The sequence below is a fragment of the Equus przewalskii genome, chromosome 2 (assembly GCF_037783145.1).
Source record: "Equus przewalskii isolate Varuska chromosome 2, EquPr2, whole genome shotgun sequence".
NCBI classification, from domain to species: Eukaryota; Metazoa; Chordata; class Mammalia; order Perissodactyla; family Equidae; genus Equus; species Equus przewalskii.
In genome coordinates, this window is record NC_091832.1 from 37,134,237 (window position 1) to 37,147,680 (window position 13,444).

Below are 13,444 nucleotides of genomic sequence, written 5' to 3' on the forward strand. Positions count from 1 at the left end.
GGCTGGAAGGGCCTTATTAACCACCAGCAGCCCCTTTAGGATGCAAGCTCTGTGAGGCAGGAACCCCGTTTCCTGCTAGATCCCGCCTAGACCAGAGCCTGGTGCAGCTCAGGCACGCGATAAATATCTGCTGAGCGAGCGACTGAATCTATCCAGTCCCTTGATTTCTGGCCGGGACACTGAAGTCCGGGGAGGGGCGGGGCCTGTCCTGGGTCACATGGCTGGTTCCAGAGCTGGGACAGGACCAGGTCTCCAGGCTCAAAGCCCAGGGGTCTTTTTGTTGCTCCACAGCTACGCAGCTTCAACATTGAGACAAACTTACTATTTCCAATTTTTCAAACCACCAAAAGATTTGAAAATGAGGAGGATGGGGTTTGGGGCCCAAACTTTGCCAACTTCACTCTGTCGCAGGCCCGCACCTCATCTGGGCCTCACTTGGACACGCGCTGGGCAGTAACGATGGGAACGATCAGTGTCCGGAGACCCGGTTCAGGTCACAGCTGGTATCCTCTGGAAGCTGCATTGATCTCCCCACAGAGATAACTCTGGGGTCCTTGGTGCCATCCTGACCCAGCACGCCCAGCCTGGGAAGGCACCCTCATGCGTCTCTTCCCGACATGAGGTGCAGTGGCACCTCGAGTCTTTCGAGTGGACACCTGGGCTGTTCCACGCCAGGATCTGCACTGTTCCTAATGGCCGCTCACTCGGCAGTCTGAGAGCATCACTGCCAAACCTCAAGTTCCACAGGGGCACATGTGACCTCTCCTAAATTAGAATCAAGTCAGGACACCCCTCCAACATGACCGAGTCACGCAGGCTGCAAAGGAGCTGTGGCAGAAAGCCGGCTAGACCCAGCCCAGACAAACGAGGGTCGCAGCCACTTTTCGCAGCCTCAGTTTCCTCATTTTTTTTTAATTTTTAAAAAATTTTTCCTTTTTCTCCCAAAAGCCCCCCAGTACATAGTTATGTATTTTTAGTTGTGGGTCCTTCTAGTTGTGGCATGTGGGATGCCGCCTCGGCATGGCTTGATGAGCAGTGCCATGTCCCCACCCAGGATCCAAACCTGTGAAACCCTGGGCCGCTGAAGAGGAGCTTGCTAACTTAACCACTGGGCCATGGGGCCAGCCCCATTTTTTTTTCTTTTTAGTTTTTCCATTTTTCAGTTTCCTCATCTTAAATGGAGACAATAAATCCCACCTCGCAAATTCATGATTAAGATTAAAGAAGGCGGGGCTGGCCCGTGGCCGAGTGGTTAAGTTCGCGAACTCTGCTGCAGGCGGCCCAGTGTTTCATTGGTTCGAATCCTGGGTGCAGACATGGCACTGCTTATCAAACCATGCTGAGGGAGCATCATCAAACCACGCTGAGGCAGCATCCCACATGCCACAACTAGAAGGACCCACAACGAAGAATATACAACTATGTACCAGGGGGCTTTGGGGAGAAAAAGGAAAAGATAAAATCTTTAAAAAAAAAAAAAAGATTAAATAAGGCGATGTACATGAAAGCAATTTATATATTAAAAAATACTGCCCAGGTATAAAAGTACTGTGACCCTTCCAACAATGGGAATAAATACCATGGACCACAAGCAGGAATGAGAGGAGTGTGGACGGCGCCTTGACCCATCTCCCTTCCTAGAGAAGAGCACCCCAAATCTGCTCCAGGCCACTGCGGTTCAAGCCTTACTGTAGGAAATGTAAAAGAGACCAAACTCTGCCTTTTGGCAACAGCCTGGGTGATGCTCACAGTGGCCTTCACCGAGCTGACCAAGGACCAGCAGGGTCAGTTCATTTGCTCACCAGGCAGGCTCAGGGAAAAGCTGATCACCACCGGACCTTATGAGGGCGATGGGGGAGATAACAGCACTTGAATTTCATCATTGTTTTTTCAAGATGCGTTATCAGGGGCCGGCCCCATGGTTAAGTTCATGTGCTGTGGTTCGGCAGCCCAGGGTTTCGCCGGTTCGAATCCTGGGAGCGGACATGGCACTGCTCGTCAGGCCATGCTGAGGCGGCGTCCCACATGCCACAACTAGAAGGACCCACAACTAAAAAAATATATACATACAGCTATGTACTGGGGGACTTTGTGGAGAAAAAGGAAAAATAAAATCTTTCCCAAAAAACCCACATATATTTAAAAAAAAAACCCCAAAAAGATGCGTTATCAGCCAAACCTTGAACTATAACCAATAAAGACAACATAGTCACGAAGCATTCTGTCAACTTCTCTACCAAGCTCCCCTGTCACTCTCAGTGAAAACAGCCCCTCGGCTCCATGTATCTGTTCGACAAATGTTTAGAATTACTCACTGGCTGATGAAGAGATTTGCCCTGGGACTGCCCACTTAGGTGACACCCATAAAAGTTGCTACCTTTGTTGCTATAGCCAGAGAAGACAGAAACATCAGTGACGTGGGAGTGACAATGGAAGAGGCGGAGGAGGACTCTTGGAGACTCCTCAACAGGACTGAGCATATAATTTGCAGGGTCCAGGACAAAATGAAAATGCAAAGCCCCTTGTTCAAAATGAAGAATTTTCAGATGGTGACAGTAGAGCTGCAGAGCAGGCCTGAGACCCTTCTGAGCCAAGGGTCCTATGCGATACCCTGGACATTCTTGTCGGGACTACTGCACCAGCTTCTAACCAGCCTCCCCTTCTCGGCCTCACCCCTCCCTGCAGTCCAGACTCCTCAGCCTGGCACATGAGGCCCTCTCCTTTTCTGTGGCCTCACTGCTACCACACGCTCCCCCACTCTACACTCTAGAAACAACCAGAAACTTCCACTGCCTCTGATTCTTCAGGCTTGCTCATGTCAAAGTGGGTCCTTACAGACCCTCTGGCTGGACCGCCTCTGCCTTCTCCAAATATCTGGCAACTCATACTCCTCCTGAGAGATGCAGGCTAAGCATCACCTCCTCTAGGAGACTGCCTTGCCTCCCCCACCCTGGCTAGACTTGATCACTGTCCCAAAGCTGATTTACACATGCTCTTTCCCAGCACCAGAAAGGAGAGCTATGGTGTGGGTTTGCCCAGCATTCCTTCCTTCCTTCCTATGGTTGAATCAACCCTTCTCTGTTCCATATGGTTCTGCCTCCCTGGCCCTAGGAGTTGTCAGTCATACCCCCTGGTCATGATTGGTCCAGAATGGGCATGGGACCCAAGCTGGGCCAATCAAAGGCCTTCTTGGGACTGTATGGGATCCTTGGATGGGGTTTCTAAGTTGAAAGGACGTAAACCTGGGCCAACCATGGCTGTGCACTGACTGTGTCCCCCTCCTCACAGAGGACGCCAGCTTACAGGAAGAGGAAATGAAGCAAACACCCAAAAAGCACGGAACCAAGAGATGGAGAGAGCGCCCTGATGATACCCTTTGATGTCATCAATGACATCACCAGCATGAGGCTTCCCAGGAGAAATCCTTTCTTGCAGAAAGCAGGTCGGGTTTGGTTTCTATCATTAACTTAAAGAGTTCTGAGTAACAGTCTATATTTGTAATTATCTCCATTCTAATTTGTCTCTGCTATTGGACAGTGAGCAATTGGAGAGCAGAGCCCCCACTGTGACTGTCCTGGCCCAGGGCCTGGCACGCGGCAGGCTCCCACCAGGGCTCGTGCGGTGATTGAACAGGACCGACAGCTGTCATGAAATCATTGCTGCTCCACTCACCTCGCACCTGTAGCAATTTTCATGGAAGTTTCTTCCCATGCACTCGATTTTGAAGGCATCCTTCCCGTCCCGGGGGATGATGGGATTCTCACAGATGCTGCACACAGGGGCGAATTTCCTAGAGGGAGAGGAACCCACGCTCGGGAGGTGTTCACGCCGACGCCCGCAGAAATTAGCTGTCAGAGCTCGGGCTGGCTCCAGTTCACCTCCCAGAGCTATTTCAAGCCCGTTGCTATGTGACTGCACCTGGAGCTACAACCACAAATGTCTCTTTCTTCCCAGCAGGAGCGGATGGAGAGACCTGTGTAATTAGACCCAGCTTCCCAGGGTGTAATTAGCGGAGACAAGGAAGTGACTGGGGAATGTCAGAATTTGAGAAAGCAGAGAAATCCCACGTGTGTTCAGTGGGCTTGGAGCCATGCCATTTGTATAGGCCACTGCTTTTGCTGCTTCTGTCCTTTCTTTTTTAACAGGCATATCTGCCTTTCCCCTTGGGCAGTGAGTAACTCGAGGGCAGGGACTGAGCATCACGGATGTCTGTGTCACTGCTGCTTCCTACGGCTCCAGCTCCGAGGGGAGCCCTGTGCTCTGGGGATCGAGAGCAAGGCCCTGAAGTCAGGTCACTGGGGTCTGAATCGCAGCTTCCCTACTCGCCGGCTGGGAGACTGTGCCTACTTATCTGTTGCAGACCTCGGTTTCCACATTTGGTAAAATAGAAGCCTGAAGAGCACCTGCTTGACAGGAGAGTTTTGAGGATGCAGGTGCTCAAAAAGTTGTTAGCTGCGAGCAGGCACACGGTTGCAATCTATGGTGTGTGGAACGGAAGACCCGGTTTCTGCGCACCCGGAGGCCGCAGGAAAGCTGTGACCCAGGCCCCCACTCAGGCTTGGCTCCTCCGTCTGCCTGAGTCCCACTCCCTGCCCCCCGTGCTCGGACCCCTCTCATACCTGTAGAAGTCATCCAGGCAGTACACCTCATTCTGGCTGTCCAGGGCAAAGCTCTCGTCCCCGATGCACCGGGCGCAGGTCACACACGTGAAGCAGGTGGGGTGGAAGGCCCGGCCCAGGGCCCTGATGATGTGCTCCCGGACCACCTCGCCACACTTGCCACATTTCTCCAGGGTGTCCTGGGACAGAGGGCCATTGCCTTAGAGCCATCTCATGGGTATGCCCACTCTAAGCCACAAGGGGCATTTGACTGGCTACCCACAGGGGCCCAGAAGGCCAGGGGTACAGGAGAGGGGCTTACATTCGTCAATCGGCCTGTAACTACTACGCCAAAACCTCCACACTGCTTACAATGGATCGAGTTTGGCAGCATATCCTCAGCTTACTGTGAGGAATCCTGCCATGAAGCTGCTACTGCATTCTTTGTTTCTAGGAAATGCTTGAGGCCAGGGTCCCCCAGGGCCCATGGGAGAAATTTCTCTTAAACCTCAGAGTCAGGAAAAGGAATTCCCGGAGGAATTGGTGTGCTTTTTATTTTATGGGCAATAAACCTCGAAACTCCTTCCCTTTTCCATTTGGCCACTTGGAAGCTCAGAGTCAAATTCCATGCTGTACTTTTAGGAACAACTGTAGGAGTCTTTCATTCATAGATTTTCAGGTACTAACTTTCCCTCTGGTTTCATCTCACTTTTCACTTAGATTTCCCCCTGTTCTGATTTCTTTGTGTGTTTATTTTACATCATTATTATGCACATTCTTTTTTAAAAATTTTATTTTATTGTGCTAAAATCACAACATGAGATCTACTCTCTTAACAAATTTTTAAGTGTACAACACTGTTGTTGACTATAGGTACGTGTGCATTCTTATAAGCTGCCTCAAGTCTCTTCTGGAATGAAGAGGGATTAGTGAGAGAGAGAGATTGCTGAGGCCGAGCCAAGGGCCTCTCACTTACCCTCCCACCTTTTCTCCTAGACATGTCCCCCCCGCTTCCTGACCGTGTTCCTGTTCATTTTCACCTGATTTCATCTGACAGATAAGTTTAGGGGGGCAGCCCTTCCCTCCCAGCACACTGCTCAAGTCCCTCCCGGCTGCTTCCAGCTGGAAGTCACCTTCAACCCGCTTCCCCTCAGTGTCTCCCCCTGCCTGGCTTCGAGCTGAGGGAAGAGGGGAAGGACGCCCCCACCGTCACGTTGACGGGGTCAGAGGGACGGGGGGAGGCCTGGCTCCTTTCTCCGCCCACGTGCCTCGCTGCCTCTGATCAGAGTGTTCTGATTTCTCTCGATAGTCCCAACTCCAAATATTCTAACTCCACAAATCAGCAGTTTTCAAACTTCAATGTTTATCAGAATCACCTGACTTGTTGAAAATGCAGATTGCCAGGTGCTCCCAATTCAAGAGGACAAGGTGCGGCCCACGCACACCCAGGTGATGCGTCTGTGGGTCTGTAACCACAGAAAAACACCACCACCCACCATCGGAGAGTCAGCAATTCCAATACCTTGGCATCCACACCGGCTCTCCCAGACTGCATTTGGTACTGAGGTGACACAGATGCCCCCAGTAGACCTTGCACTGGAACCTCATGGTTCTAGGTGAGAGAGTGGCAAGACCACAGGAGGCTCCAGAACCAGACGGGCCTCAGGGAGAACCCCAGCTCCACTGCCTTCTGGAGTGTGACCTTGCGTGCTAGGCTGAATGATGTCCCTAAGATATCCAGGTCCTAAGGCTTGGAACCTGTGACGACCTCCAGTGGCAAAAGAGACTCACAGATGCGACTGAGTTAAGGATCTCAATATGGGGAGATTATCCTGGATTATCCAGGCGGGCCCTAAATGTCATCACAAGTGTCCTTATAAGAGGGAGGCAGAGGGAGATTCGACACAGAAGGAAATATGATACTGAAGCAGGATGCTACACGGTTGACTTTGAAGATGGACAAAGGAACCAAGGAATGCAGCTCTAGAAGCTGGAAAAGGCAAGGAAAGAGATTCCCCCGACCCCTCGACTTTAGTGAAATGGATTGAGGGCTTCTGACCTCCAGAACTGTAGGAGAATAAATGCGTGTTGATTGCAGCCACCAAGTTTGCAGTAATTTGCTACGCGGCCGCAGGAACGAATACTGTACACCTTGGCTGAGCTCCTTGCCCTCTGAGCCTCAGCTTCCTCATCTGTGAAATGGGTCAAGAGTGCCCACCTCCCAGTGTGGTGGAGGGGAATGAAATAAGACGATGTCCGTCAAGTGCCCAGCTCAGCGCTTGGTGTGCGGAGCCCGCCGCAGGGGTTACCTGGTAGCAGGGCTCGCAGAGGGGCCGCCCGTCCTTCTGGTAGAAGCTCTGCCCGGCCAGCTGGCGGCGGCAGGTGCGGCACGTGAAGCACTGGGCGTGGTACTGCCTCTTCATGGCTTCCACGGCCAGCTCTCGGGGGGACACGGTCTTGTGGCAGAAGGCACAGATGTCTGGGGAAGAGGAGACACGGGCCGTGATCCGCCCAGCCTGGGAGTACTGCACCCAATCACCGCCCAGAACCTGCCCAGAGCGCAGGTCTCTGCCTGGAGCCCCGGGGCTGTGAGTGTGGCCTCGGCTCATGAGAGGGTCACGAGGAGCAGGAGGAAGGAATGTGAGTGGCCCCTGAAAAGCCAAAATCAGGAGATGCTGTGTCAGGACAACTGGGTTGCCATCTGCAAAAAATTCAAGGAGGGGCTCCATCGAGACACCTTCTACTCAGATCATTTCATATGTCTTGAAGACCTAAATGTGAAAATGAAACCATCAGAACACTAGAAGAAACCAGGGGATGCTTTATAAACTGGGAGCAGAGAAAGCCTTTCCGCACGTAATAGCCGTTTCTTAGAGTAACACACGGTGCTGGAGAGACTGTGGGCAAACGGGCTCTCAGACACCGCTGAAGGGAGTGTAGATAGGATGGCCAAGAAGGGTATTTTGGCAAAAATATCAAAGTTACAAATGCACCTAGCCTTTGACCACAGTACTTTCTCTTCTAGAAATTTATCTCACAAACTTGCACACAGGCAAAATGACCTATCTGCCAGGCAATTCATCTCAGCATTATTTGTCACCGTAAGAAACTACCTAAGTACTCTCATGGGAAACTGGTTAAATGCATACTAAGGAATACTACACAGCTGTGAAAAAGATAAGGAGCCGCTTTATGATCTGACATGGAAGGAGCACTAAGATGTACGGAGCAGAGAGAGCAAAGTGCAGAACAGCAGAGTTTGTTACTATTTGTGGGAAAATGGGAGGCAGCAGACACATTTATATTTGCTTGATACGCATAAAATGTCTCTGGAAGGACATGGAAGACACTGACAACAGAGGCTGTCTATGCGGCAGGAAGCTGGTCGATACAGGGATGGGGCTGAGGGGAGACTTCTCACTGTGTAGCCTTTCACATATTGTATTCAAAAAATTAGAGAAAAAAACCTCAAGGCATTTTTGCTATCGTAGCAAATTTTGCTGATCGATGTGTAAATGGATTTCAGTTATAAAGGCAAAAAGCTTACGGCAATAAAAATAAAGTTGATGTAAAAATAAGGAGTGAAGAAGTGAAACTCTCACTGTTTGCAGACGACATGATCTTATATATAGAAAACCCTAAAGAATCCATAGGAAAACTGTTAGAAATAATTAACAGCTAGAAGTTAAAGTTGCAGGGTACAAAATCAACTTACAAAAATCAGTTGCATTTCTATACTCTAATAACGAACTTACAGAAAGGGAACTCAAGAATACAATTCCATTTACAACCGCAACAAAAAGAATACAGTATCTAGGAATAAATTTAACCAAGGAAGTGAAGGACTTATACAATGAAAACTATAAGACGTTATTGAAAGGAATAGATGATGATGTAAAGAGATGGAAAGAGATTCCATGCACGTGGATTGGAAGAATAAACATAGTTAAAATGTCCATACTACCCAAAGCAATCGACAGATTCAATGCAATCCCAATCAGAATCCCAATGACATTCTTCATGGAAATAGAACAAAGAATCCTAAAATTCATATGGGGCAATAAAAGACCCTGAATTAAAAGAACAAACTGGAGGTATCACAATCCCCCACTTCAAAATGTACTACAAAGCCATAGTGGTCAAAACAGCATGGTACTAGGACAAAAACAGGCACACAGATCAATGGAACAGAACTGAAAGCCCAGAAATAAAACCGCACATCTACGACAGCTAATCTTCGACAAAGGTGCCAAGAACATACAATGGAGAAAAGACAGTCTCTTCAACAAATGGTGTAGGGAAAACTGGACAGCCACATGCAAAAGAATGAAGGTAGACCACTATCTCATGCCATACACAAAAATAAACTCAAAATGGGTCAAAGACTTAAGTCCTGAAACCATAAAATTCCTGGAAGGTAATATAGGTAGTACACTTTTTGACGTTGAACTTAAAAGGATTTTTTCGAATACCATGTCTTCTCAGACAAGGGAAACAAAAGAAAAAATAAACAAGTGTGACTTCCTTAGACTAAAGAGCTTCTGCAAGGCAAAAGAAACTAGGATCAAAACAAAAAGACAACCCACCAATTGGGAGGAAGTATTTGCAAATCACATATCTGAAAGGGGTTAATCTCCATAATATATAAGGAACTCACACAACTGAACGACAAAAAAAACAAACAGCCTGATCAAAAAATGGGCAGAGGAGATGAACAGACATTTTTCCAAACAAAATATACAGATGGCCAATAAACACATGAAAAGATGTTCAACATCACTAATCATCAGGGAAATGCAAATCAAAACTACACTAAGATACCACCTTACGCCTGTTAAAATGGCTATAATCACTAAGATTAAGAATAACAAATGTTGGAGAGGGTTTGGAGAGAAGGGAACCCTCATACCCTGCTGGTGGGAATGCAAACTGGTGCAGCCACTGTGGAAAACAGTATGGAGATTCCTCAAAAAACTAAAAATAGAACTACCATACACCCAGCTATCCCACTACTGGGTATCTACCCAAACAACTTGAAATCAACAATCCAAAGTCACATATGCACCCCTATGTTCATAGCAGCATTATTCACAATAGCCAAGACATGGAAACTATCTGAGTGCCCACTGACAGATGACTGGGTAAAGAAGAGGTGGTATATATACACAATGGAATACTACTCACTCAGAAAAAAAGACAAATTCATCCCATTTGCAACAACATGGAAAGAACTGGAGGGAATTATGCTAAAAGAAATAAGCCAGACTGAGAAAGACAAACACTATGATTTCACTCATATGTGGAGTATAAACAAGCACATGGACAAAGAAAACAGCTCAGTGGTTACCAGGGGAAGTGGGGTGGGACGTGGGCACAGGGGGTGAAGGGGAGCACCTATGTGGTGACAGACAAGAAATAATGTGCAACTGAAATCTCACATTGATGTAAACTATTATGAACGCAATAAAAAAATTAAAAAAAAATAGAGCTGATGTAAACTATCGGGCCCGTCACTGTGCCATGAGCTGGGGCGGACACTGGTGGTCCCTGCTCTCCCAGTTCCCACCTGAAGCCCGTGCCCCACCCCGAGGGCCCTGGGGACCAGCCTAGAATCCTTCCAGCCCTGTCCCCGTACCTGTCGACGCCTCTCTCTCGGGGAGGCCAGCAGGCTCTTCTGGGGGAGGCGGCAGCTCCTCCTCTGCCGCCCTGAGATGATTGGGCCGAGGCTGCAGTGAAGGCCCCTCTGCCAAGGACTGTAGGGACAAGGCGGGGCAGGAGAGGTGTCATCCAGGGGGGACCCCACACAGCCCTCTCAGCTCTGCTCCTCACCTGGTGGCACCAGGCACAATTAGCCCCATTGTACAGAGGAGGAAACTGAGGCCCAGAGAAGCAAGTGACCTGTCTGAAGTCACTCAGCAGGAGGGTTACAGTGACAGCTGGAGCCCAGGTCTCCCAGCTCCTTGCCCTGGGTTCCCTCAACCAGTCAAAGCTGCTTAGCTCGACTTCTAAGGAATCTCCTGGAATCAGGCTTTCCCTTGGCCTGGAACCCCTCCCATTTCTATAACAGCCTCTGTTAAGAGCAGAGGATTATAAATGGGTTTCCTATGCAGCATCAGGGATCTGGGTTAGATACAAAGAACCGTCTGCTCAGAGCTGGAGCGGGCATGGGGGGAAGAGGGAGGGGCACCCCTTCTCTGGGGATCTTGAAAAACAGGCCCAATATGTACCGGCCTGAATGGGCTAAGAAGAGGGACTGCCTCGAGCCGGAGAATGGACCAGATGACCCCCAGGCTTAACTCCCTGAAAGGCCCAGACTCCCGCCCCCAGCCCATGGGGCTCCGTTAGGGACCAAGGGGTTGGCAGTACCTGTGGTGGGGGCGGGAGTGGGGGCAGGTGCAGCTGCTCTAGGTCAGAGATGAGTGAGGCGCCCACGGGGGCAGGGGGCTCCTCATCCGGAGGAGGCAGGTATGCCGGTGGGGGCGGTGGCGGAGGCGGGAGGAGGTCCAGGTCGGGGAGTGCGCCCTCGCTGTCCAGGGTAGGAGGAGGAAGAGGACATCCTGCAACCAGAAGGGGACAGAGGGCTGAGCAGAGTCTCTGCAGGTGGACAGAGGAGGTGTCTACTTGCCCGGAAGGCCATACAGCGCGGTGGCTAAGGGCTCGAGTGCAGGGTCACCCAGACCTGGGTTCCATCTCTGACTCTGCCACTGACTTACTGTGTGTCCTTAGGCAAAAGACTTAATCTCTCTGAGTCTCAGTTTTCTCATTGGGAAAACGGGTATTAACTGCTTAGGGTTGTGAGGGTCAAATGAGATGATGCAGGTAAGGGCTCGGCATAGTGGATGGCACATGGCACAGGCTCAGAACACAGTCGCTGTCAAAGCCCTCCATAACAGCCCTCCCTCACCCAGGCGCTAGAGGGCTCTTGTTGAAATACAAGCAAAACCAACCCCTAGGGCTGCGGTTCTCAAAGTGTGCCGCCTGGACCAGCAGCGGCCATGGCAGCACGTGGGAGGACGTCAGAAAGGCAGCTCCTTGGGGGCCGGCCCCGTGGCTGAGTGGTTAAGTTCACTCACTCTGCTTTGGTGGCCCAGGGTTTCACCGGTTCAAATCCTGGGTGCAGACACGGCACGACTCATCAGGCCATGCTGAGGCGGCATCCCACATACCACGACAAGAAGGACCCACAACTAAAATATATACAACTGAGTACTGGGGGGCTTTGGGGGAAAAAAACAAAAGGAAAAATAAAATCTTAAAAAAAAAAGGCAGCTCCTGGGCCGGCCCCAGACCTGCAGAGTCAGAATCTGGGGGGGCCCAGATCTGTGGAGCTTGCTGCCCCTCAAGTGTGGGAACCACCCCCTAGGTAAATCACAGAGCCAGGGAATGACTGCTGGGCGTTGAAAGCATTAGGGGAAAGGTTGATGGAGAACTTTCCAAAGGAGGGGTCAGACTGCCACCACCTGAGCCCACTCTAACCTCAGCAGATACCAGGGGTCTCTGACTCCCATCACGCTATGGGAAGGTACCACCTCTGAAAGGTTCTTACCAAAACCCCCCCAAAACATAAACAAAACACAAATTCAATCTAATCAGGTCTCTAGAGTTAATTTCCATTTATAATAAATGCGGAAACAGAGGGGCAAGTCGACGAGACCACAAGGAAGCAAAGAGATCAACATACAGAACCTTCTACAGAAACTGACCTATGTCTGCAACAAGGCAATGGCATGCGAGAGAGAGGGGGGGCTTCCTCAGAATTAAGAGATTTTAGAGAAAAATGACTACTATAATGTATATATTTGTGGGGTCCAATAAAGCAGCCACCAGCCACATGTGACTCTTGGGCACTTGGAAAGTCCACACTGAGAGATGCTGGAAGACTCAGTACGGAAGAAAGAAGGTAAAATATCTCATTAATAACTTTTATAATGATTACATGTTGAAATAATAATTTTTATATATTGGGTTACATAATAGATATTATTAAAATTAATATCCCAAGCCAGCCCTGGTGGCCTAGTGGTTAAGGTCAGCACACTCTGCTTTGGAGGCCTGGGTTCAGTTCCCAGGCGTGGACCTATGCCATTCCTCCATCAGTGGCTGTGCTCTGGCGGTAGCTCACATACAAAAAAAGAGGAAGACTCGCAACAGATGTTAGCTCAGTGCAAATCTTCCTGAGCAAAAAAAAAAAAAAAAAAAAAAAAAAATCACATTTCTTTTTACTTTTTTCAACGTGAATACTAGAAAATTTTAAATTACATATGAGGCTTACATTTGTGATGCATTATATTTTTATTGGACAGTGCTACTATGGACTTTATTTGGATCCTGATTCAAAGGATTAATCATCTCATTTAATTCTCCTTATTTGGAGGAAAAGCTAAATATTCCATTGAATAATATAGCTCAAAAGAAAGACAAGACATAATGTAAACCATTCATTCCACTACAATCCAACAGTTAAAAGGCATTTTTTTTTTAAAGATTGGCACCTAAGCTAACATCTGTTGCCAACTTCTTCTTTTTTCCTCTTCTTCTTCCCCCCAAAGCCCCCCAGTACACAGTTGTGTATTCTAGTTGTGGCATGTGGGACCCGGCCTCAGCATGGCCTGATGAGCGGTGCCATGTCTGTGCCCAGGATCAGAACCGGTGAAACCCTGGGCTGCCGAAGCAGAGTGCGCGAACCCAACCACTTGGCCATGGGGCTGGCCCCTTAAAAGGCATTTTTATGACAATTCAAGGAAAAATTAATTTTGGACAGAATATTAGGCATTCTTGCCGATTCTGTTAGGCATTGTTTGGCATTGTGGTTATGTAAGAAAATGGCCATATTTAGAGATGCACCC

At 49.1% G+C, this 13,444-nt stretch overlaps 1 protein-coding gene and 1 long non-coding RNA gene across 7 annotated transcripts in view; one reads left to right on the top strand and one right to left on the bottom strand.

Annotated features, from left to right (window-relative positions):
* Window positions 1-9,280, top strand: part of LOC139080658 (uncharacterized) — a 48,151-nt gene extending 38,871 nt beyond the window's left edge. Inside the window, exons 2-3 of the long non-coding RNA XR_011535335.1 lie at window positions 3,289-3,442; window positions 3,538-9,280. This is a non-coding gene — a long non-coding RNA (uncharacterized lncRNA). The remainder of the gene's footprint in view (window positions 1-3,288; window positions 3,443-3,537) is intronic.
* Window positions 1-13,444, bottom strand: part of FBLIM1 (filamin binding LIM protein 1) — a 28,913-nt gene that overhangs the window by 4,907 nt on the left and 10,562 nt on the right. For all 6 annotated transcript variants that reach the window (XM_070602350.1, XM_070602323.1, XM_070602332.1 and 3 more), the window contains 5 exons: window positions 10,965-11,155; window positions 10,234-10,351; window positions 6,908-7,077; window positions 4,620-4,798; window positions 3,673-3,790 (listed from right to left, as the gene is read on the bottom strand). In XM_070602350.1, coding sequence (XP_070458451.1) covers window positions 3,673-3,790; window positions 4,620-4,798; window positions 6,908-7,077; window positions 10,234-10,351; window positions 10,965-11,155 — 776 coding nt within the window. The remainder of the gene's footprint in view (window positions 1-3,672; window positions 3,791-4,619; window positions 4,799-6,907; window positions 7,078-10,233; window positions 10,352-10,964; window positions 11,156-13,444) is intronic.